At 47.1% G+C, this 25,042-nt stretch overlaps 1 protein-coding gene across 6 annotated transcripts in view; it reads left to right on the forward strand.

Annotated features, from left to right (window-relative positions):
• LOC102916970 (UDP-glucuronosyltransferase 1A6) overlaps positions 1 to 25,042 on the forward strand; it is a 117,594-nt gene that overhangs the window by 57,052 nt on the left and 35,500 nt on the right. Inside the window, exons 1-2 of one of the 6 annotated variants that reach the window (XM_006988639.4) lie at positions 2,814 to 2,963; positions 6,769 to 7,627. The exons of 3 other annotated variants lie outside the window; for them this stretch is intronic. In XM_006988639.4, the coding sequence (XP_006988701.2) occupies positions 6,770 to 7,627 (858 nt within the window). In that variant the 5' untranslated portion in view covers positions 2,814 to 2,963; position 6,769. Of the gene's footprint in view, positions 1 to 2,813; positions 2,964 to 6,403; positions 6,459 to 6,768; positions 7,628 to 20,951; positions 21,909 to 25,042 lie in introns of those variants that run through there. 2 more of the 6 variants (XM_076549541.1, XM_042259795.2) reach the window with 2 other exon arrangements.

A 25,042-nucleotide genomic window follows, 5' to 3' on the forward strand; every position in this document is an offset into this window, starting at 1 on the left:
TATATGTGGTGGTAGTGGTGTGTGTGTGTTTGTGTGTGTGGTGTGTGTGTATATTTGTGTGTGCATGTGTGTATGTGGTGTGCATGTGTGGTGTATGTGTGTGTATATATTTGTGTGTACATGTGTGTGTGTGTGTTGTGTGTGTGTGTGTGTGTGTGTGTGTGTGTGTGTGTGTAAAAATGGAAGTCAACATCAAATGTCTTCCTCTATTGCACTACATCTTGAGTCACAGTCTCACTGAACCTGTAGCTCACCGATTCTAGGCTGGCTGGTGAGCCTCAAGACTCTGTCTGTCCTCTGCCTCCCCAGCGCTGGGATCACAGGTATGTGCTGTGGTGCTTGGATGCTGCCTCCTTTGAGGCTTGGGGACGCGAACCCTGGCTAGGGGCGGCTGTGAGAAAATAAAGACAGGACAGACACACACACAAAAAAGCTGAAGTCATATGAGGTTCTCTGCCTCTTAGCTGTCCCATATAGATAATGGCTTTGCCAATTTACCGTGGGCCAATTGGTCCCAGGCCATGCTCATGTGAAAATACACATTCACTAGGGACATCACTCACTCAGGGCTTCCTCCCATCCCTACACTTGGATTTTTATGTAGATGTCGGGGTCCAAACTCAGGATCTAACATTGCATGGACTGTTTATGTAACTTGATGAATTGAATGGAGTATATTGTTATGTGGTTATACAGATCTGAACTAAAACATTAGCATGACTGTTAGTTTAATTACTAACTTGATACAACCGAGAATCACCTGGATTATCTTGCTTGGGTTGGCCTATGGGCATGTCTGTGGGGGATTGTCTTGGCTGCTGGAATTGATGGGAAGAGATCCAATCTGAAAGTGAGCAGCAGCATCCTCCCCTGGTTTGGGTCCCTGGGCTGTATAGAAGTAGAGAAGGCTCCCTGAGCACTAAGCATGTATGCGTTCATTTTCCTCTGCCTTTGATTGGGATCTGACTGGCTGCCTCAGGTCCCTGCTGTCTTGACTTCTCTGTGATGATGGACAGGAACCTGGACTTATGAGTGACAGTGAGCCCTTCTCCCTAAGCTTCTTCTTGCCAGTGTGTTTTATCACAGCAGCAGAGATAAACCTGGGGGCAATTAATCAACTTGATTTTACTGTTCTTGTGTTCTGGATCCAGATTTTCACGTCTCGAATTGTTCTGTATGTCCTCTGGCATCCTAGAGGTCCTGGGTCCTTTATCCATGGCCAGTAGTTATCAGAAGGATCTGGAAAGATGAGTACCTGAGAAGGGAACTCCTCTACATGGCTCACCTTTCCAGACAGCACTCAGGTCCTGCCATGAAAGTATCCCCTCCAAACCCTCAGACCTCCTCCCTACCCCAAATGCCAGGTGTCCTTCGCTTGCTTTGGGGTGGGGTGGGGTAAGGACATCTGCTCACTGTCCACAGAGACTGGTTCCTTCCCAGAGTCCATCCCTTCATTCCACTGGTGCGTGCCCCATGTCAGAGTTGTTTGTTCTTCAGAAATCCTGGGTGAAAGCTGACCTTTCCCTGTACACTCAGGGAGAATGTGGTGAGACCTGTAATACCTCCCACGGCAGGACTGGGCCTCCCAGGCAGCAGTTCTTCAGGGTTCAAACTTAAGAGTAACAGTCATACCAGACTCCCTTTTCTAATGCCAAGTACGGAAACACTCCCCACATGCCCACACCTGCACACCCCTGTGTCTGTGTGCACACATGTACACACATACACACACACACACACACACACACACACACACACACACACACACATGCACAGAGCAGTCTAAGAAATAGTTGAGTCAAATCTCGTGAGTCAAAGCTTGCAAGGCACCCTTCTGGTGATGCTATTCTGTGACAGCTCCTGGATTTTCCTCTCCTGCCCTCCTCCTGCCTTCAACCATGTCCCTTTGGGCCTGCTGGGAACAGGAGCAGGACTTCCTTCTTCCAGCACCCAGGACTCTGAGCAGAAGGACGCAGGCCATGGGCCTCTCAGTAAGATGTGTGTGTGTGTGTGTGTGTGTGTGTGTGTGTGTGTGTGTGTGTGTGTCTGTGTGTGTGTATGTGTGTGTGTATGTGTGTATGTGTGTGTGTGTGTATGTGTGTGTGTGTATGTGTGTGTATGTGTGTGTGTATGTGTGTGTGTGTATGTGTGTGTATGTGTGTGTGTATGTGTGTGTGTGTCTGTGTGTGTTGTGTGTCTGTGTGTGTGTGTGTGTGTGTGTGTGTGTGTGTGTGTGTCGACATAAAGAATCTGAGGTTGCAGTTCCTCTTACTTCTCCCAAACCATAGCAACTTTCTTAAAGCCTTTCTTCCTCCAGAGTGCTTGCTGTTGTGGAACGAACCCTGCTCGGCTTCTCAGGAAGGATAGAACTGGGGTGCGCTTCCTTTGTGAGTCTCTGGGGAGGGCTTTCTCACTGCTGTGTAGACAGAGCCAGGATGTGGGCACCTCGCATTGTCTCTTTTCATTCTGAATAAAAAGAACCCCGAAGATGCCTCTCCCCAGCCTGGACTCAGTGGAATCTTTGTATGTCTTAAGCAAAGATCTGTCATCTTGGCTGTGTTCCTGGGACCAGCCTTGCCCTTAGGACGGCCCTTTTAATCTGCTTTCCTGAGCCCCATCACACTAGGGTGCCAAGGTTGAGGCAAGCTCTGGCAAGTCAGAGTATGCATGTGCGTGACAAGGTCTTGGTGAGCGAGTTCTGTGAAGCAAAGAACACCCTCTCTCAGGACAGCCTGCTTTCCACATCCATCACTCCCTGGTCCGCCCTCAGCAGAGTGCGGCTCAGGCAGAACATGCCCCTCCCTCCTCAGTGGTGATTGGGAAACCCGGAGTTCAGGGCCTGAATTGCTTCACTGGATGATGGTGGCTGACTGAAAGCAGACTACCGGATTTCTGATTCTTCCCCAGGGGCCCTCATCACATGCTATCTACAAGCACACTTCTCTAACCTTAATATCTTAAAGGCAAGTAACAGATTATGTGTTGTGAGAGTATAATACAGAATTTGGAATAGATGGGTCTTTGTCCTGACTTCCTGTCCAGAGTTTCACAGATGCCTGTAATTTCCTGAGGGAGGGAGGGCAAAAAAAAAAAAATACAGATTGGCTCATTATTTGTAACAAGCTGTTTTCTGTTTTTGTTTTTAGCTTATGTTAAAGGGAGACTTTTGTAAAGTTTCTAAGGAGGGGAGCTTTGAGGTTAGAGGGAAGGACCAAGAAAAGGGCTGAGGGTTGGGCTGATTACTGGTCAACAATAGTGTGATCGAGCCCGTGTATTGCATAATGAAGCACGTGGACACACAGAGGGAATGGGTTTGGGGAGCTGCCAGGCTGATGAAGGGAACTGCCCCGCCCCCACACCCTTTGCACGACTCTGTCTGTGTCTTGCTGCACTGTTGCTGACACCTACTGTCATAGCCTCTAGCTGAGTAATGCCAGTTCTGTGAGCGGTCCTACGAGAGCGTACAGAACCCAGGGAAGGAGCCGCTGGCCTGTGGCAGTCCAGGAGCTGTGGGTGTCTGAAACGGGAGACAGCCTTGTGGGACGGAGCCCTGCACTCGAGGACTTTGTCAGCTCCGCTAAGTGCCGGAGTTGAGTCATACATACCAGCTGGGTGGGAGGACCCCCCCTCCTCAGTCTGGTAACACAAGTGCTGTGTGAATGAGTGTATACATAACAGTTGGTTTTTCCTTTATACATGTGTCCAAGAGTCAGGGACAAGCTCCTCAAAAGGGAGCTGATTCTGGGCCTGCTCTTCCTTGAGTGAACTTTTACGACGTGAATGAAAATGAAGCGCACAGATAAAATGAATAGGCAGCCCCAAAGCTAGTCCTTTTTCCCACAAACAAATAACCGAGAGCCTCCTGTATGCCAGACACTGATCTGGACGCTGCAGAGGCAATAGAAAGAGAAAGGAGTGTTGATGGACCCTGCGTGGGGTGCACACTCCTGGTAGCCGAAGAGATACAATGTTCCAGTAACAACAGAGCTCGGGTCAGGCTCGACCAGTAGGTGAGATAATGATGGCAAAGAAGGGGAGGCGCTCCAGAGTGACAGGCTGGCCTGTTTGACCATGGGCTTACCAGGGAAGCTATCACAGATGGGACACTAGCAGAAGAGCCTCAAGGAAAGGGGATGATCAGAGCTGACATCTTGGTTATTATGCATGTCGTCTAGGGGGAGTGTCTTAGTTCCGACTTTTTGCTGTGAAGAGGCACCATGACTATGGCAGCTTTTATAAGGGAAAACATTTAACTGGGGCTGGCTTACAGTTCAGAGGATCAGTCCATGATCATCACAGCCCGAAGCATGGCGGCACACAGACAGACACGGTGCTGGACAAGGAGCTGAGAGTTCTACATCGGAATTGGCAGGCAGCAGGGAGAGAGAGATACTGTGCCAGGCTTGAGCATCTGAAACTTCAAAGCCCACCCCCACTGACGCACTTCCTCCAATGAGGTTGTTCTAATCCTTTTAAGTAGTGCCATTCCCTATTAGCCTACAGGGTCATTTTCATTTAAATCAGCACAAGGAGGCTTAGAAAGCTGCACACCTCTGGTCACATGTGACCTGAGCTCTGTTGTTACTGGAACATGATCATCATATTTGTTCAATGTTGTAGATTTCACTTTCCGGGGCTCTGTCATTGAGATCAATGGCATGCATCAATAAGAAAGGCTTGGGCCATTAGCCGGAATGTTTATCTACCCTTAATATCAAACAACAGGTTTCAAATACAATCTAGGAGTCCTATGGCTTTTTGAGCCCATTTTAGGACATGTGAAAGGCCACACTGTTCTCATAGCAGCACCAGAACGGTTATTTCCTTTTTCCAAGAGCATCTTCTCCTAAGGATACTGTAGAATTTTCTGGAAGCAGCAGGGCATGTGGCATTGCAATAGAACAAATGAAGGAAATTAGGGATTCCACCTGCTACCCAGGAGGCCAGACATTAAATGGACTTGAGAAAACATCAAACAAGGCCAGTCTTTGACAGATTTCTGTCCCCCAACAGACTATGTTAGCAAAATGGGTTTATTCTTGTTTGTATAAGTTAACTAGGAGGTATTTGGTTGTGTGTGTCTGGGAATGTCAACTTTAATTTCTAAAGTAGCCCCCTTGACTACATTAACCGTGAAGAGCGTGATGCAGAGGGTTGTGAAGGCCTTTGGCAGTTGTCTCCCAGGTTGGCTCACTGCAGCACTCACTTTATTTGAGGTGCCAACTGATTCTAGAATTGCAAATAAAATCCTCTTAAGTTCTTTTTTATGAATTTGTTTTGAGATCCTATTTATTTTAATTGTATGTGTATGGGCATTTGTCTGTACGCAAATCTGTGCACCATGAGCATGCACTGCTCACAGAGGTCGGAAGAAGGTATCCGAGTCCTGGAGCTGGATTTACAGACAGTTTTTAGCTGCCGTGAGGGAGCTAGGAATCAAACTTGGGTCCTCTGGAAGAGCGGTTGTTGCTCTTCACTGCTGAGCCTTATCTTCTGGGCCCCCTCCTGTTTTTGAGGGAAACACTCATGTAGTCCAGGCTGTCCTCAAACTCTCCATGTAGCTGAGAATGACCTTGAACTTCCGATCCTTCTGCCTCCACCTCCCTGGTGCAAGGATTACTGACTAGGCAAGCACTCTACTATCTGAATTATATCCCTGACCCCCAATTAAGTTCTTTTTCATTAAGATTTATTTCTTTTATGTGCATTGGTGTTTTGCCTGCATGTATATCTGTGTGATGGTGTCAGGTCCTCTGGAACTGTAGTTACAGACAGTTGTGAGCTGCTATGTGGGTGCTAGGAATTGAACCCGGGTCCTCTGGAAGAGCAGTCAGTGCTCTTAACCATTGAGCCATCTCTCCAGCCCACCCCTCAGTTAAGTTTTTAAACTAAACTTATCCTCATTTTCCACCATTTGTTACCATGAAGGAATTCTAAGTCCCATAGTTTGTGAACAGTTGGGCTAGCAGTAGCTAATTGTAGTTTTCTTTCAAAAGCTACAAAAGTCACTAGAAATATCCTCTGCTTAGGCAGCACCCTCAGTTTCTTGCAGGTAGATGGGCGGCCAGACTGCATTCTGAGCTTTGTACCGTGTGAGAAGATGGGTGGGGCTTAAGGCCTAACTTGTGTCTCCCCAAAATACAGTGAAGTCAATGCCCAGAAGCTCCCAAGTTGACCTTGGTTGCACAGTCTTTGCAGCTGGAGCTAGTGAAGAAGAGGTCCTTAGGATGGGTCCCACTATAGTAAGACTGGAATCCTTCTAAAGATAGGGCCATATGGACCCAGACACACAGGAGAAGGTGAAGATTAAGAATTTGGAGAAGGACAGGGCTCTGTGTTGCTCTGAGCATTGAATATGTCCTCTGTTAAGTTAGTGCTTTCTCCCTGTTGTGAACAAGGTTGGCAAGAAAGTGTCAAGGCCTTGAGAGAGGGAGCCGTTCCTCCATCGACCTCACAAGGTGCCGTCTGCTGGGGCCCCCAGAGCCCCTCCAGGTTGTCCTTAAATAGTAGCAAAGATCTACTGGAGAGGGAGAGGTCCATTAGTGGAGATAAAGAAACCTAGAATCTCCAAGGAAGGCTGATAAGCTGGGGAAAGCGAGCCATGTGCTATATGGTTAAATATTAATTTCTCTTTCTTTGTAGTAGAGGGCATGATTCAGAGCAGGGAGAGGGAGGCGGGGAGTATTCAAATCACCGCGTGTGTTAGAGGGAGCAGCCAGAGCCCTGTGGCTTCAGGAGTGCTCACTGCTATTGTCTAACTTCCTCTAGGATGGCTTGCCTTCTTCCTGCTGCTCAGAGAGTTCCTGCAGGCTTTCTCTTCTTAGTGCTTTGGGGCTCGGTTCTAGGTGACAAGCTGCTCGTGGTCCCCCAGGACGGAAGTCACTGGCTTAGCATGAAGGAGATAGTGGAGGACCTCAGTCAAAGGGGACATGACGTCACAGTGCTAGTGCCAGAAGTCAACTTGCTTTTGGGAGAATCCAAACACTACACGAGGAAGACCTTCCCCGTGTCCTATGACCTTGAAGAGCTGCAGACCCGTTTCCGCACCTTTGGAAACAACCACTTTGCTCCCCGTTCACAGCTGATGGCGCCTTTGAGAGAATACAGGAACAACATGGTTATCATCGACCTGTGCTTTTTCAGCTGCCAGAGCCTCCTGAAGGACTCTGCCACCCTCGGCTTCCTCAGGGAGAGCAAGTTTGATGCCCTGTTCACAGACCCGGCCATGCCCTGCGGTGTGATCCTGGCTGAGTACCTGAACCTGCCCTCTGTCTACCTCTTCAGAGGTTTCCCATGCTCTCTGGAGCACATGCATGGACAAAGTCCTAGCCCCGTGTCCTATGTCCCCAGATTCTACACCCAATTCTCAGACCACATGACATTCCCCCAACGGGTGGCCAACTTCGTTGTTAACATCTTAGAGAACTACTTATTTTATTGTCTGTATTCAAAGTATGAAGTCCTCGCCTCAGAACTCCTCAAGAGAGACGTGTCTCTACCGATCTTACACCAAAACTCTGTGTGGCTGTTACGGTATGACTTTGTGTTCGAGTTCCCCCGGCCAGTCATGCCTAACATGATCTTCATTGGAGGCACTAACTGCAAGAAGAAGGGAGAACTGTCTCAGGTGGGTGGACGCCTGTCTTCTGTTTGCCATCTCTCCACAGGCAGATACGGTTCTTGTCGGCTGCCCCCTCTTCTGTATTTGACATCAGCTGCCTCTCCTGACATGGTGGTAGGCAAGGGAGTGCCAGGCTCAGAGTAGCGAGGTGTGTGTCCTTGAGGCTGGATGAACACAGGGTCCTTGCTTGGCATCAGGAGAAAATAGGCTTTGGTTCAGTGATCTGGTGACAGGCTCGGAACCTTTGAGTGAGCCTTAGAAACGTTTAGTCCACAGAGGTGAAAATTTGACTCAGGGGACAGATCCAGATCAAAACCCTTTCAACCAGCTCCGTCCCATGCTTAGTTTGTGGGCGCTAAGTGGGAGGTCAGCCAACAAAGGTCAGAGGTTATAGCTCCCAAAGTCTTGCTTTCACATGGTCCAGAGCTAAGTGATAAGCATGGTCAGCATCGTTTTAAAGGGGTATTGACAACTGTGGAAGATTGTGGCAGGATGTGTGTGGCTTCCAACATCTGGTCATTTGCCCTCTGACCTTTATCAGAAAGATGTGGTGGTCAGAGCAAGCATCTCTTTATGATTTAGGGTATGCAACTACTTTGGAAAACAATGTGAGTTTTTAGTTCAAAACCACTGAAGGGCATCAGGCCACTCCTGTCTTTTACCTAGGATTTTCATCAGAGAGAAACCCTTGCACAGACCCCAAGAGCCTTTTTGATACTTCCCCACCTGCTGTGATGAGAATGCTTGGAGCCAAGTAGACTAGTGGTTGCACAGTGCTGTAAACATTGTGAATATCTGATCTGGGCCTTGGGGTATAGCTAAATGGGAGCACACTTGTGTTTACCTAGCATGTGTCCCAGGGTGCAATTCCATCACAGTAAAAAGAAGAGCAAAGGAAACAAAGATGTAGGGAGAGAAAGAGGAAGGGAGGGAGGGAGGGAGGGAGGGAGGGAGGGAGGGAGGGAGGAAGGAAGGGAGGGAGGGAAAGAGGAAGGAAGGAATGAAAGGAGGGAGGGAGGGAAGGAGGGAGGGAGGGAAGGAGGGAGGGAGGGAGGGAAGGAGGGAGGGAGGGAAAGAGGGAGGAAGGAAGGAAAGGAGGGAGGGAGGGAGGGAGGGAGGGAGGGAGGAAGGAAGGAAGGAAGGAAGGAAGGAAGGAAGGAAGGAAGGAAGGAAGGAAGGAAGGAAGGAAGGAAGGAAGGAAGAGCTACCTCTGTGCTTTTGTTTGTTTAAAAGAAGGCACTGGTCTAACAGGGGGCCACAAACCTGCAATCTGAGCACTCAGGACACAGAAAGCCTAGGTGGGTGGGTGATGAACTCAAGGACAGCCTGGGAGGGAGAGAAAAAGGAAATGGGAGAATGAGGGAGAGGGTGAAGGACAAAAGCTGGGGGGGGGAGCAGAGAAGGAGAGAAGGGAGGGGAGGAGAGAGAGTGGGAAGGAGATGGGGAAATGGAGAAGATATGGGGAGGATAGAGAGGGTATATCACAGAGAATAAAATAAAGCCTCGAGTTTTTAAAAATCCACTCCTCGTTCCACACCCCCACCCAAATGCTGACTCATTCTACTCATGCACTTTTAAAAGCAGGTCATTCAACCCAGTGTCTACAATGCCTGTGATTTGTGGCTTCTTTCTTTGGAGATTATAAAACACTTTGGCTTCGATTTTCTGTTAATCAGTTATAGATGCTGGAGTGAGTCCAGGCCCCCACTCCTTATTCAGCATCACTGTCCAAATAGCTAGAAGTTTAGCTAATAATTTAGGTAATACTGGATCAGATGTATGACTTCAAGTTTGTAAAAATGTTGTACATATATTTTTAATCTTTCTCTTTTAAGTGAGTTACAAAAAAGCCAAAAACAAAAATAAACAAGAAACCAAAAAACTCTCAGATATAATTTGTACACCATATAGACTCCCTCATTTAATGTTTACAGTTTAATGATTTTTGCCCTGGTTTTTTCTCTGTTGCTGTGATAAAACACACTGACCAATAGCAGCTTAAGTGAGGAAAAGATTTCTTTGGCTTACATTTCTAAGTCATAGTCCCTCATTGAGGGGAGTCAGGATAAGAACTCAAGCAGGAGCCCTGGGGGAAGCTGCGTGCTGGCTCATGCAGGCTCATAGTTTTGTATACAGATGAGGCCCACCTTCCCAGGGAACAGTATGGCTCACAGTGAACTGGGCACCCCTACATCAACTAAGGATTGAGAAAACCTCCCACAGACATGCCCACAGACCAGTCTGACCTAGGCAACCCCTCAATTGAGACTCCCTTCTCAGGTGACTGTAGGCTGTGTTACAGTTAAAGCGAACTAGGACAGTTTGTGTGTGGTTCACAGATTCGTCATTTAACAGCAGCCATTCCCAAAGACAGCCCTTCAGTCTGACCTTTACCCCTGTCTCCATGGACTTGCCTATTTGGACATTTCAAATAGAATTTGTGGTCTTCTGTGTCAACTGTCTTTGTATGTTTTTAAAGTTCATCCACCTTGTAGCAGGTATCAGAATTTCACTTTTCTGGCTGAATAATAGTGTGGGTATGACTAGCTTACATTTTATCAGTTTATCGACATTTGAGTTTCTACAATTTGAATAGTTTCCATTATTAAGAAAAGTGCTGTTATAAATACTTTGGTACGAATCTTTGAATGCATTTTTGGTTCTTTTGAATATATGTTCAGGAATGGAATGGCTAGGCCATTTAGTAACTTTATGTTTAAATTATTGAGATTTTTTTTTCCACAGTTGCTTCACCATTTTATATTCCCACCAGTAATGAAAGGAAGTTTCCAGCTTCTCAGCATCTTTGCCAACTCTTGTTATTTCCCACTTAAAATGTGTGGCCATCTTAGTAGGTCTGAATGCTGTCTCAGAGTTTTTGCTTTCTTCCATAATGGCTCAGTGGTCACCACGCTTTCAATGGCTTCTTGGCCATTTCCATGTCTTGTTTGGAGGAGGGGACATCAAGGCCATTGCACATCTCTAGATGTTTCTGCAGTTGTGGTTGAGTTGTAACCTGTGCATCCGACGTATTCATCTCTTACCAGATTATTTTTCTTCATAGTTTCCTTTTTTATGTGTGTACGTGTGTAAGAGATGTGTATGTGTGTGCATGTGGTTCCGTGCATGTGAGTGTAGGTCCAATGGTGCCCATGTGGGGGTCAGAGTGTATGTGTGTGTAGACCCAGCGGTGTTCATGTGGGGGTCAGAGTGCATGTGGTGGTGCTCATGTGGAGGTCAGAGTGCATGTGTGTGTAGACCCAGTGGTGTTCATGTGGAGGTCAGAGTGCATGTGTGTGTAGACCCAGTGGTGTTCATGTGGAGGTCAGAGTGCATGTGTGTGTAGACCCAGTGGTGTTCATGTGGAGGTCAGAGTGCATATGTGTGTAGACCCAGTGGTGTTCATGTGGAGGTCAGAGTGCATGTGGGTGTAGCCCCAGCGGTGCCCATGTGGGGGTCAGAGTGTATGTGGGTGTAGACCCAGTGGTGTTCATGTGGGGGTCAGAGTGTATGTGGGTGTAGGCCCAATGGTGCCCATGTGGAGATCAGAAGTCATCCTTTCCGCTTTGTTCCAGCAGGATCTCCTGTTGTTCACTGCTGCAAATGCCAGGCTAGATGGCCCACGAGCCCTTTGGATTCCTTTGTCTCTGCCTCCCATCTCTCTGTAGGTGTGCCCGGGTTCCAGATGTATGCGTCCACATCTGGTTTGTATGTGGCTTCCAGGGATCTGAACTCCAGTCCCCAGGCCTGCTCTACCTCGTGAGCCATCCATCACCCTAGCTTTCTTCCACATCCCCAACGCTGCCGTCTTAACAACATCAAAGGTCCTGTTTCATGAATGTGGGGTGTTCTTTGGCAGTTTTGGGTCCTCTTGAAGAGTTTTCAACACTCTTTTGTACTTCTCATTTAAGGCTCATGCTTTAATCTGTGATGGAGATATTTTATTTATGAGCATCTGTGCATGCGTCTGTGTGGAGGTGTGTGTATGTGTGGGTGGTGCCTGCAGAAGCCAGAACAGGGTGTAAGATCCCCTGGAGCCGAAGTAACAGTCAATTCTGAGTCCCCTGACAGAGTTGCCAGGCACCAAAGTCTGGTCCTCTGAAGAGCAGCCAGTGCTCCGGAGTGCGGAGCTGTCTCTCCGGTCCCTGCAATTTCAGTTCTTGGTGTACTTTTCAATGGGTTGTTTCACTTTAATTTTGAATTGCATATTACTAGTGTACAGAAATATAATCCATTTTTGGAAATTGGTAATATACCCTGTAACCTGGCTGGATTTATTTATTGCCAAAGTTTGTAGTGGATTTCTTAGGATTTTCTAAATAGAAGATCATGCCAGCTACAAATAGAGATCTATATTTCTTCCTTTCCAGCCCTGGAGGATATTCATTCATTCATTCATTCATTCATTCATTCATTCATTCATTTATCTATCTATCTATCTATCTATCTATCTATCTATCTATTTATTTATTTATTTATTTGTCTATCTATCCATCCATCCTCCTCTATCTATTTTTGCTGCTTAATTGCCTAATTAGAGTGTATGAGGAAGGAAGATGTCCTTTCTTTGTTCCCAGTCTTGGAGGAAAAACATTTCACACTTTACCCTTACATGTAGATTCTCAGATTAAAACATTGTGACAGTTTCCAACTGTCACTTATTTGTTTCGTAATTCTTACTATACAGGAGCTGCTGGTTTTGTCAAATGCATTTCTGTGTCTGTTAAGATCAAAATGTGGCTTCTTCTTTGTTCTGTGACAAAGTGTAATACGGCAGTTGATCTTAAGCCAGCTACGTTTTCTGGGGACATTACTACTTACCCTATCGTAACTTTTCCTGTGTGCTACTAGATTCAGCTCGACATTATTTTGCTGAGGATTTTTGTGCATATATTCAGGAAAGACATTGGAAGGTTCATACATTTTAAAAGTAATTATTTAGTGTAGTGTAAGGGTGCACACACCATGGGCGTGCATGTGGACATCAGAGGACAACTTGCCGAAATTAATTCTGTCACCGTGTGTGTTCTGGGGTTGAACTCCAGGAGTCAGGCTTGATGGAAAGCGCTCGTATGCTGAGTTTTACCTCAATAAAACAATTTGATCTCTGTGAGGTAGCAGGCTAACTCTGGCCTTGGAGGATGAATTGGAAACGTTCTCTCCTCCCCCACTGTTGTGAAGAACTGGAGCTGATTGTGTACATGTAGGATTTCTGATTTCCACATGAAGCCTCTTGGCCCTAGATCTCCTTTGTGGGGAGTTTTAAAAATGTCTAACTCCGGGGCTGGAGAGATGGCTCAGTGGTTAAGAGCACTGATTGTTCTTCCAGAGGTCCTGAGTTCAATTCCCAGCAACCACATGGTGGCTCACAACCATCTGTAATGAAATCTGGTGCCCTCTTCTGGTGTGTATACATAATAAATAAATAAATCTTAAAAAAAAAAAAAAATGTCTAACTCCACTTTGTGGTTGTTTCCTGCTGCCCCGAGGAACATGCTCCCATGTGTTCATGTGCCAAACAATGGCGCTTCACTCTCTCTGATTGTCTCACACACATGTATCTTGGACTTTGCTCATATTGACTGCCAACCCTCTGGATCCTCTGTTGTCACAGCCCCTCCCCCACCTCCCGCTGGTCCTCTTCACAAACAATTCGTGGCTGCTTTGTTTTAATACCTCATTTTGGTTTTCCTCAGGCTATACACTTTCCATTTTCCTGGGTAAATCTTACAGGTGGGATTGCGGAATCCCACGTTTCCCCAGTAAATTACCAAGCTGCTTTGCAAAGCAGTTGCCCCATTTCATAGACCTCACAATATTCTATTTGAGTCTGGATTACTCTGTGTTCCTGCTAACGTGTGCTATTAGCAGACTTTTCTAGTGTGCTAGAAGTTCATCTCAGTGACCGTGGTTACCTCTTCTTCCTGGCTGGCAATGCTGTGTGCCCTGCACAGCTCTTCCTGTGTTCCTGAGCACATTTCCAGATGGCTGTCTTATCAGATCTTCTATTCACTTTTATTGTTTTACTTATTTTAAATTGTGACATCTCTTCGTACATTCTAAATACTGTCTTTGTCAGATACATGTTGCCATTTTCTTAATTGTCTTTTTCATTTTTAGAAATGAATATTTTCAAAGAGAAAATGTTTCAATGTGTGTGTGTGTGTGTGTGTGTGTGTGTGTGTGTGAGAGAGAGAGAGAGAGAGAGAGAGAGAGAGAGACAGAGACAGAGACAGAGAGACAGAGAGACCGAGAGACAGAGAGACAGAGAGACAGAGAGTCCGTGGCGTGGGTGCCCCGGAGGCCAGAGGAGGGCATTGCATCCCCTGGAGTTGGAGTAAGGCAGCTGTGAACCCCCTGATGAAGGGTCTGGAAACACAACCCAGCCTTCTACAAGAACAGCCAGTGCTGACCCATCTGTACAACCCAACTTAGCTAATTTTAAACTTTTTTTTAACCTTTAGTGTCCCAGGAGGTATTAAAGGGTGTAAATATTTGTTCCTATTCTCTTCTGCCTGGTTAATATATGACTAAAGTACCACTGAGGTAATTTAGTGAAGAAGCCTCTGTAATGGAATAGGTACCCTCGCAGAGCAGGTCTGTTGCTGGAGGGCTTCTCTCCAGGTTCCCCAAGCCCCGCAGTCCCACAATCCACTTAAAAATAATCACTCAGACGCTTATATCACTTACAAACTGTATGGCCGTGGCAGGCTTCTTGCTAACTGTTCTTTTATCTTAAATTAACCCATTTTTATACATCTATACCTTGCCACGTGGCTGGTGGCTTACCGGCATCTTTACATGCTCTTGTCCTGGCGGTGGCTGCAGTGTCTCTCCCCTTCTTCCTGTTTCCCCCTTTTCTCCTCTCTCTTTGTCCCGCCTATACTTCCTGCCTGGTCACTGGCCATCAGTGTTTTATTTATATAGAGTGATATCCACAGCACAGGTCTGTTCCCACCCCTCTCCATGGCCATCTGAAAGGTGCTTACTAGACATAGTTCGGGGGCTGGGATGCTTCACCCACCGCAGAGAACTCTTTCTAGAGTGCTGTGTCTTCAAGGCGCCCAGGGCATGGGCCTCCCCAGCACAGGCAGTTCTGGATGATCCTGTAGACCGGCCTTCTCTATGCTGCTCTTGCGCGCCCCCTGGTGGATGTCTCCATTCCTGCTTCCACCTGGGTCTGTTCTGGGATGAGGCTGCTTTTAACTCTCCCCTCTGCACAACCGTGGGTTCAGGCTGACCGACTAGAACCTCCTCCACTCCTTTAAGAACACAGCATGGCTGTGCCACACCTCCTGCTGTAATTTTCTCCATGCTGGGGAATGAAACTCGGGCCCCTGGTGTAACACACAAGGCTTCCTTACAGGGTGAATTGGGATTGCAATTGAAGGGAGGGAGGGAGGGAGGGAGGAAGGAGGGAAGGAGGGAGGGGAGGGAGGGAGGAAGGGGAGAGGAGGGGGGAGGGAGGGAGGGAGGGAGGAGTGGGCTGAAGACTATGCCCCAGGATCTTAAAATGTTACTCATTTAGACAAATTACCTCATGGCACTTAGTCATATATTAACCAGGTAGAAGGAAACAGGAACACATCTTTATACCTTTAAATACCTCCTAAGACACAAAAGGTTAAAAATACAGTTAAAAATGAGTCGAGGTCCGAGACCCTGGTCCTGAAGACTTTCATGTTCTCTGGACCGCTTCCCCCGTAGCCGGCTCCTGCACTTTCTTTTCTCTGACACCTCACAGCCGGTTGTCTCCAGTCTCAGGGATATCTTGTCTTGCTGTCCCCACTCATCACCCCCTTCTTTTTCCTGCCTTCCGGAAGCTCCCAAACTGTTTGGCTCCTTTGTTTTTAGCCGTGGACAGGACAGGTCTGCAAGCGCTCAGCTACCACTGCCTCTGTGGCTTCCTCCATGTTACTCACTCAGCCCTCGATGCTCCTGGGGCCAGAAAGGAATGCACAAGAACAGCTGTTCACAGGAGGGGGTCCCCGAGACAGCTCCCCAAGGGAGCCTGAGCAGCCCAAGGAGAGGTGTTTGAACCAATCCTAGACTGCCTTGCCTCATCAGCTATGAACAGACCAATCGCAGTCTTGCCTCCTTAGCACCAATCACAGCAGCTCCTCAGCCCCGCCAAGGGAAGTGCTAGCCAAGGGGCTTGGGGTGAGGCACTCTTTGGGGATCTGGAGTTCACTAACCCTCATGGAAGCAAATCCTCTGGTACAAACCACCCTGGACGGGCCTGGTGGAAGCTTTGTCTTCAGGAGACAAGGCAATCAGCTTTGCAGTCTTTGAATGTGGTGTCTCAAAGCATCCATGGTGTGTTGGTTGGCACTGGTTTAGGCCTCGTCTGCCTGGCTGTTAGACTACAGTCATTTTACTCAAGATTGTCAGGTCACCATGGAGATACATCAGCTGCTAAGCACGGGCATCAGTCTGCCTTATCCCCCGGCACTTGCTTGTTTTCTGAAAACAAAACACCAGAGAGCATTTTAGCATTAGTATACCATTGAAACCATAGTGATTTTTAATGGTACCCCAGACAAGGTGGGTTCCCCCTAATCTGTCTAAGGCTAATACCACAGGCTGAAAAGGCAGGGCCATGGTGCTTCTTTGGACACTTCAGAAGGAGTGTCGCCCTGCCCACACCTGAGTTGGACCGAAGGCCTCTAGAAAGGTGAGAGGCCAAGCACACACTCCAGGCCTCCACATTCCGGGTTCTTCGGCTCTGCAGCCCTAGGAAAAACATCTCTCAAATTTCAGCCCTCTATGGATGCTCTGGCTGTCTCCCAAACTCCTGGCATCTCTGCACTTCAGTTGTGGCAAATGTCAAGAGTACTGAACTGTAGTTACACATGTGCGTGAACCATCATGTGGATTCTGGGAATTGCACTTGGGTCCTCGGGCAAAACGTTCAGTGGTCTTGACCACTGAGCCATCCCGCCTCCCATCCCTAACTTTTTCAAAGGAAAAACTCCCTCTCCCATGCCCTAGTTCCATTTCTTTTGCTGAGATAACATGCTCTCCACCCAAAAAATGAGCAACTCAAGGGAGAATGAGTTTATTTTAACTAACAAATTCCAAGTCACAGTCCATCATAACAGGGAAGTCAAAGGGATGAATTTGAAACAGCTAGTCATGTGACATCCACAGTGGATGAGTTCATGCATGCTGCTTGCTTGCTTCCTTGCTTGTACTCAGCTGGATCTCTCCACGGTTGTACGGCTCGGGTTACTCTGCTTAGGGAATAGTGTTACCCACAGTGGGACGAGTCCTCCAAAATCAGTCAACTCAATAGAATTCCCACACACATGCCCACAGGTATTGGTAGGAATATCAAGGCAACTCCACGTAGTTAAAAGGGAGGTTTATTTTGTGGGATAACTTACAAGTAAAGGGATAGGTTACAGGGTCTGGGAAAGGTGTAGCGCAGTCCAGCGGTGTTCTCTGGAGAACTCTGCTCAGTCTACCTCCAGCGTCCAGGATCCAGGAACCAAGCGAGCCAGCCCCTACGGATCTCGGGTCTTTAGGGGTCCTCTCTTGGCTCTGCCTTGTAGGCATAACAGTTACCCAAGCCTCAAAAGGGGTGGTACTTCCAGGTCAAAGCTGAAACAGCTCCCCACTACACACAGGGCAACCCCAAATAGATAATCCCCTCTCTTCCTTGGTGATTCTAGGCGGTGATATTTTGTTTGTTCTCTAACAAATAAAGCTTGCCTGAAGACCAGAGGGCAAAGCTAGCCACAACGTAGCCATAGAGGCCAGGCAGTGGTGGCACACACCTTTAATTCCAGCACTTGGGATCTCCTGCCTTTGGTTCCAGTAGTTGGGAGGTGTATGCCTCTAATCCCAGCACTAGGGAGGAGGAAACAGGAAGTGATATGGCTGGGAGAAGAGGGGAATGTAAGGTGAGCGGAGTCAGGGCTCAGCACCTTTCCGGCTGAGGAGCTGGCGAGGTGAGAGGTGGCTGTGGCTTGCTCCCTTGTCTCTCTGATCTTTCAGCATTTACCCTGATATCTGACCCCAAGTTTTTATTATTAAGACCAACTGGAATTTGCACTACAATTCTAGGTTGTGTTGACAGTTGAAGCCGAGCACCACAACAGGCAAACCGCTCAGTGACTGGTACTGTGAGACCTCCTTGTCCAAAGTGTTGATGCTTTAAAAGCCCTGGTATTTAGTCTTATGCTGGAATTTCTCATTCGGTTAGCATGTGGGAAGCAGCTGCCCAGATACCTCAGAGACCGTTGGATGTTGTTTGACAGATCTCATTCATGTGCCCTGTGTCAAAACCAAATCTTACAGACCTCTCACATGTGTGCATGTCCCAGCCTGCAGGTCTGACTGTAAGAGCACTAATAGTTTTCCAAGACAATTCCAACACTGTCTAGTTTGTGACGCTATGTTTAGGCCCTGTTGGCTTTTCTGCAGAAAATTAAGAGCTTGCTTCATGTTTAGCTCATTTCAATTGCTTCCTTTCATATCTTATATGATCTTCATCTATGAATATGGGGGATGGTGAGACAGCTCGTGGTGACCATCCCATGGCACCTGGACTTGCAAAGGTCTTTATGTGAGGCATAAATTGTACTGCAAGAATGGACTTTCCCAGATGTGTACAGTCACTTCATCCTGTCAGACAGCTGAAAGCTGGCTTCTGTCAAGTTCTTTCTTTTCTGCCCCCTGCATGGCAATGGGCTGGTTTGCGTGGACTTAGGGAAAAGGTTTTTCCCATTTTCAAAGTCTGCCACTGTTGTAGGATCAAGTTATGGCTGAGTCCAGTCCTAACATGCCACTAACCAACTGCGGAAACCCCAAGCATTGGCTTAAATATTTTGCTCTCAGCCTTCAGAAAGAGCACAGTCCCTGTAAGACTGCTGTCTGGGAAGTGAAAGTGAGTGCACAACAGACCCACCTAGGGATGTGGGGGATCACCAACACTGTCCTGGGCTGATGAGGGCCTAAGAGAAACAGGTCAAAGCAGGAAAGGGTTGCTTTCACTCGTGGTTTGAGAAGCATCAGTTCTAGCAGGCTGGTTCCGTGTTCTGTAGGCCTTTGGCAAGGCAGAAACATCATGGCAGAGAGGTATTCACATCACGACAGCCGGGACACAGAGTGGGACGGTGAGAGGAGAGGTTCAGAGAGAAGAGACAGCATTTAAAGGCATACATCCCGTGACCTACATCCACATCTCTACCCTGCTCCCTTAAAGGACAGTCAAGTATAAATTTACCCAATGGGGGGGCTGGAGAGATGGCTCAGAGGTTAAGAGCACTGACTGCTCTTCCAGAGGTCCTGAGTTCAATTCCCGGCACCCACATGGTAGCTCACAACCATCTGTAATGAGATCTGGTGCCCTCTTCTGGCCTGCAGTCATACATACTGTATACATAATAAATAAATCTTTAAAAAAAAATTTACCCATGGATTAATCCTTGGAGAGAGTCGGCGGCCTCTTTATCCACTGACTCACTAGTGCCACCAGGTGGGGGCCAAGCTTTCAACAATGAGCCTTTTAATGGGACATTTCAAATCAAAACCCTGGGATTACATCCAGTGATCACACTGGGGTCCAAGGCATCAGGCTTTATTCAGAGCTCAGCGGCAGCTTGTTAGATGTGGCTAACAGGGGTGGAAGCAATGAAATGAAATGAGTTTCCCACAGCCTTTCCCAGGAGTTGGAAGAAAAGAGGTGAACTGGGGTGTCTTTAGGAAGAGCAGTGGCTCATGGGAATTGTTCTAGGAAGGAAGTGAGAAGATCGGATTCTCTGAAGAAGAGGCTATGAAAGAGGGCGGTGGTGAAGGACAGGGTAGGTTTATTCTGCAGTGACTAACTTCAGGGCAGTGCCATGCTGTCCAGTGCCAACCCGCTTTCCCAGGTGGCCTGGTGCTAACGGTAAAGATGAAGAAACTGTGTAGGAGGCCGCAAGACTCCATGTGCCCATGTGAGGGCTCACAAGGCCTCTTTTCTTGCTGTGTGCCCTGCCCTGGGCTGAAGATGCAAAGATGCCAGTGTTTCCCACCAAGGGCAGCCACTGGCTGAGCGTTAGGAGATGCAAGGGCGTCACCAGACTGTGCTCCTGGCTCCAGAGGTAAATTCACACTTCAGAGAAAGTTTTTTTCCACCCTGGAAGCCTACACCGTTTCTTACACCAAGGAAGAAGACAAGCACAGTTACATGGTGGTTTTCAAAAACTCTTTAGTCTGAAACACCTGAAAACACTTCTAAGATTTGGCATATTTGAAAAAAGCTATCTGCCTTCCATATGAAGTCTTGCCTGAGTCTACAGGACATGCCTCTGACGAGGCGTTAAGCTCTAGTTCCTTCAATGTGGTTTTAAGAGTTCCTGTTTATCCCTGGGATGAGGTCCTGGTGATGTACACACCCCAGCAAGAAGTCACTATGTCAGGTCTCTGTGGGTGCCTTCGCCCAGCTTATGGTTCAGGCAGTGGCCATTCCTTAAGAACTTTGTTCTATTTCTTCCATTTCTAATCTTTCCAAAGATCTCTCCCTTTCTTCTAACAGCCTTAGGCGAGTTAAAGTATTGAGGTGTAGCTGAATACTGGAGGTTTGCAATTTCCACTGGGAAGACTCAGAGGCTGGAAGACTCAGGGTAAATACGGAAGCCTGCGAGCCCAACATCTGGGAGACTAGAACTTTAGACTGAGCCATATCCCCGGCTAATGCAAAGTGAGGAGCTTGTGGGAAACAGAGCTTGTTAAGCCCACTTTACGCCATTGCCTAGGCTGGACTGGCGTAGGTCTTAGTGACTTGTATCCACGAGTGCACACAGAATTCCCAGGAGACCTTGCTCTACAGTCAAGTCATCTAATTTTGAGTTTGAAATATCTTCCTTTATTCCCACACTTGACAACAACCAGCAGCTTCAGAAACTGTTCCCTGCTCATTCCAGAGATACCTAGGTAAACGAACCTCACCAGAGAGCCACAAATCCTTCTTCTGGGGCAAGCTGATTTAGTGATGGTTCTTATAGTGTACTGAGTGCTCCTTGTGGAGGGGAAGCGATGCTTTAGAGAGTTACCTAACAGGGTTACAGTCAGAAATGCTACATTGTAGATCAGAGCTCAGGGCCAGCCTGTTAGAATATGGCCAGCAGAGAATGAGGTGATGAAATGAAATGGGTATACACAGCCTTGCTGGTTTTTAATTGAGAGAAAACAAGATGTGAACGGGCATGTCCCCTAAAGAGAGAGGAGTGTCCTGTCACAGTTTTTAAGAAAGAAATAAGAAGATCAATATTGTGTTGGTTGGAAGTAGGGTTGGACAGGAGCCAAGGATAGATTTATTCTTCAATAATTAACATTTGGGGGCCTGTGCCAATGACACAGGACTGGAGATAAGACGCAGTAACAAAAGCAAGAGGCATAGCCTGGTGAGGAAGATCAGCTCCCCTGAGTTTCCACAGAGATGGCTGCGGGGTTCCATGTGCCCTTGCAAGGATTGCTGGGGCTGCTCCTGCTCTGTGCCCTGCCCCGGACTGAAGGTGGGAAGGTGCTGGTGATTCCCTTGGAGGGCAGTCACTGGCTGAGCATGAGGGATGTCACCAAGGAGCTCCATGCCCGAGGCCACCAGATTGTGGTCCTGGCTCCAGACGTGACTCTTCACATCAAAGGAGAGGACTTCTTCACCCTCAAAACTTATGCCTTTCCACACACTAACCAAAGATATAAGCGACAAATGATAAAAAACATTAACCTGATCTTTGAAACAGGAAATTCTGTGAAGACATTCTTTAAAACATCTGAGGCTTTGAAAAAAATATCAGCAACTCTCTTAACGTCTTGCAAGAATCTACTGCACAATGAGACCCTGATCCGGCACCTGAACTCCAGCTCCTTTGATATGGTCTTAACGGACCCGGTTTTCCCCTGTGGGGCAGTGCTGGCCAAGTACCTACGGATTCCTGCTGTGTTTTTTCTGCGGTATATCCCCTGTGGCATAGACTATGAGGCCACACAATGTCCAAACCCTCCCTCATATATTCCAAGTCTACTCACAAGACTTTCTGACCACATGAACTTCCTACAAAGGACCAAAAATATGCTGTACCCTCTCGCCTTGAAGTACCTGTGTCGTGTATCTTTCTCTCCGTATGAAAGTCTTGCCTCAGAGCTTTTGCAGAGAGAGGTGTCCTTGATGGAGGTTCTCAGCCATGCATCAGTGTGGCTGTTCCGAGGGGACTTTGTGTTCGACTACCCCAGGCCCATCATGCCTAACATGGTCTTCATTGGGGGCATAAACTGTGCCAACAGGAAGCCGCTCTCTCAGGTCTGTACTGAAGCCTTTAACCAATCAATATTCTATGCAGAATATATTTTCTAATGCTGACTTTCCTACTGGTCTTTTAAAGGGTTCTGCCCCTTTACTGATAGCCTTTCTTGGCATAAACTATTAGAATCGGGCTCTTCTGTTTTTATTTTATGTGTGTGGGGTTTTGCCTGGGTGTCTGTTTGTGTACTACATGCAGACAGTGACTATGGAAGCCAGAAGAGATCATTGAATCTCCTGGAACTGGTATTGCAGATGGTTGTGTGAGCCACCATGTGGGTGCTGGTAATTGAACTCAGTTCCTCTGGAAGAGAAGCTATCTCTCCAGCCCCAGAGCCTTCTATTTGTCAGTGGCCACTGGGGGACTAGTGGCTGAGGGTCTCTGATAGACTGAAGAGTGGTGGTGGGTCTCTACTGAGACTGTCCACGTGTCTGTGTACTGTTTTCCTGCTGAGTTCCTGGATCTGGGTGGGAGCAGAGACACTGAGCTGCGACCTGACCTATTGCGGGGAGTGCTCCTGCCTAGGGGGATAAAGAAATTTCACAGGGCAGTTGTTGGGTCCATGCGCATAGTAGGTCTACCCTTTTCCTGGTGTCACCTTCAATGTCTTCCCTCAGTGTTGAAAGTCTTCATTGTAGAGTTCTTTCACAGCTTCGGTTAGCTGGGCATTTCTATTTTGAGGCAATTGTTAATGGGATTTGCTCTTGGTTATTTTCACCATGTTTGTGGTTGGTGAGTAGGAAGACAACTGTTGATTTCCTATTCTCCACTCTGAAGAGAGTGTTTCTCATCTCTCAGAAGTGCAGGTGGGTCTTTAGGGCTGCTCTGTGTACAGCCATATCCTGTGCAAATGAGGACACGTGGACGTCTTCTTTTCTTTGTGTCCTTCTTTTTGTCTCCTTGTCTTGCGCTAACAAGACCCTGGCGCTGGATTCAGTGAGAGAACAGAATGGACACCTTGTTTAGATCCTGATTTTAGTGGAAGTGCTTCTCCCCATTTCTTATAATGTTGGCTCTAATTTCGAGGTCCATGGCTTTTGCTATGTTGAAATATGTTCTTTTGATTTGTAGAGGCCACAGGGCTTTTTGTATTAACGGATCCTGGGTTTTGCCAAAAGCCTTTTCTGTATCTGTTTGGATGACCTGTGATCTCGGTCCTTCTGTCCACTTTAGTGATTTTCTACACTTGTTGATTTGTGTGTGTTAAATCAATATTACCCTTCAGGTATAAAGCCAACTTGATCATGGTTGAGCTTTCTGATGTCTTCTTAAATTTAGTTGGCAAGTATTTGATTGAGAAATTCTTCATCTATTTTCGTCAGAGAGATTGTTTTGTGGTTTGTCTTATTTTCTTGTATATTTATGTGGTTTGTGAATTAAAGTCATGCTGGCTTCATAAAGAGCTTGATCATGTTCTTTCCTGGCGTCTTTTGTGGAGTCCTTTGAGAAGCATGGTGTTAGTTCTTTGAAAGTCTGGTAAGATGAAGCAGTACTTCATGTGGACCTGGGAGGTGTTGGCTTTGGAGGTTTTAAGTTACTGCTTTGCTTTCCTATTTCACACTTCACAAGGGACCCAGATGCACTTTCTCAGGGTCCTAGTTTGTGCCAGTGTGTTCAGGTCCTTTTACCAAGAAGGTCTGTGCTTTTAGCTCAATTTCATTTCCAATTCAGTTTAGTGTCTTATGCAATTTCTTAAACTATCCCAAGGTAAACATGCCAAAAATCTTCTTAGTGTGGGGCTGGACTGAGTTAACAGAATGGACTTCTCAGCTTCTCCTCTGGTCTGTGTCCCTGTGTGACAACGGGGAGGCATGTGCACCTAAGTGGGGTGTCCTTTCCCTCATCAGCCACCAACACTGTTTCAGAACCAAGCTAGGGCTGAATGGCATGCTGAGAAGCCACCAACCACCATGGAACCTCGAGGCCCTCAGTTGAGTATGTTGCCCTCTGCCTTCACAAGGAGCATGGTCCTGATCAGAACCAGTTTCTGATCTGAAAAAATGTAGAGAGAAAAAAGTGAACCAACTTAAACTACTGTAGCTGAGATAATAGGAGTCCAGTGACACCCCTTTTCATAGCTCCCTAAATTTTAAATCTGGATTGACATTTTAACGGATTATCAAATGGCCCTCATTATTTATGTGTAATTGAAAGCCATCATTTTAAATTTGTTTTGTTTTTTCATTTATTACATTAAAATATAATCACGTTCCCTTTCCTGACTCCAACCCTTCCCATGTCCACTCCCTCACTTCGCTCTCAACTTCCTGACCTCCTTTTCTTTAATTGTTTATATATCACACACACACACACACACACACACACACACACACACACACTACACATTGGGGAGAATATCTGGCATTTGTCTTTGTGAACCTGAGATTCCTCAGTATATTTTCTAGTTCCATCCACTTACCTGCAAATTCCACAATTTGTAGTGTGTGTGTGTGTGTGTGTGTGTGTGTGTGTGTGTGTGTGTGTGTGTGTTAATCTCTAAGTACAACTTACTGAGTCCATTCAGTGTTATATGTACATGACTTCAGGGCTGACAGTTTGGTATTGGATGACCAACCTGGGGCTCCAAATTGGGGGAAGACTACTTCTCCAGCTCTCATCATCACCTTTAGCTGGTATTGGTTGGGGTTCATAGGCTTCACAGCTGGATACGACTTCTGGTCAGTTCCCTTCCTTGGCAGCTTGCCTAGTACCTTCCAGAACTATTAGAGTCATGCTTCACAGATTTATGTCTCTGACTCAGCTGAGCCACACAGCACCCATGGCCTAGTTCACAGGTAAAGTGTTTCTTCGGATGCAGCATTTGAACGATTCTGTGTGCTTTTGAAAGTGAATGAATGTGAGAACCTCACAGTGAGGAGAGGTACCAACACTGTCCTGGGATGGTTTCCCACAGCTGTCTACTGCAGTTTTAGGTGGAGCAGGGGTAAACATTGACTCTGGGCAGAAGTGCCACTAAATAAGTGCTGTAGTGGGATTCTGAAATGGCCCCAGGACCCCATTGGGGGGCTCATAGAGCTGATGTTTCTGCTCTGTGCCCTGCACTGGGCTGAGGGTGGGAAGGTGGTGGCATTTCCCATGGAAGGCAGCCACTGGCTGAGTATGACGACCATCA

This window comes from Peromyscus maniculatus, chromosome 13 (assembly GCF_049852395.1).
Source record: "Peromyscus maniculatus bairdii isolate BWxNUB_F1_BW_parent chromosome 13, HU_Pman_BW_mat_3.1, whole genome shotgun sequence".
Classification (NCBI taxonomy): domain Eukaryota; kingdom Metazoa; phylum Chordata; class Mammalia; order Rodentia; family Cricetidae; genus Peromyscus; species Peromyscus maniculatus.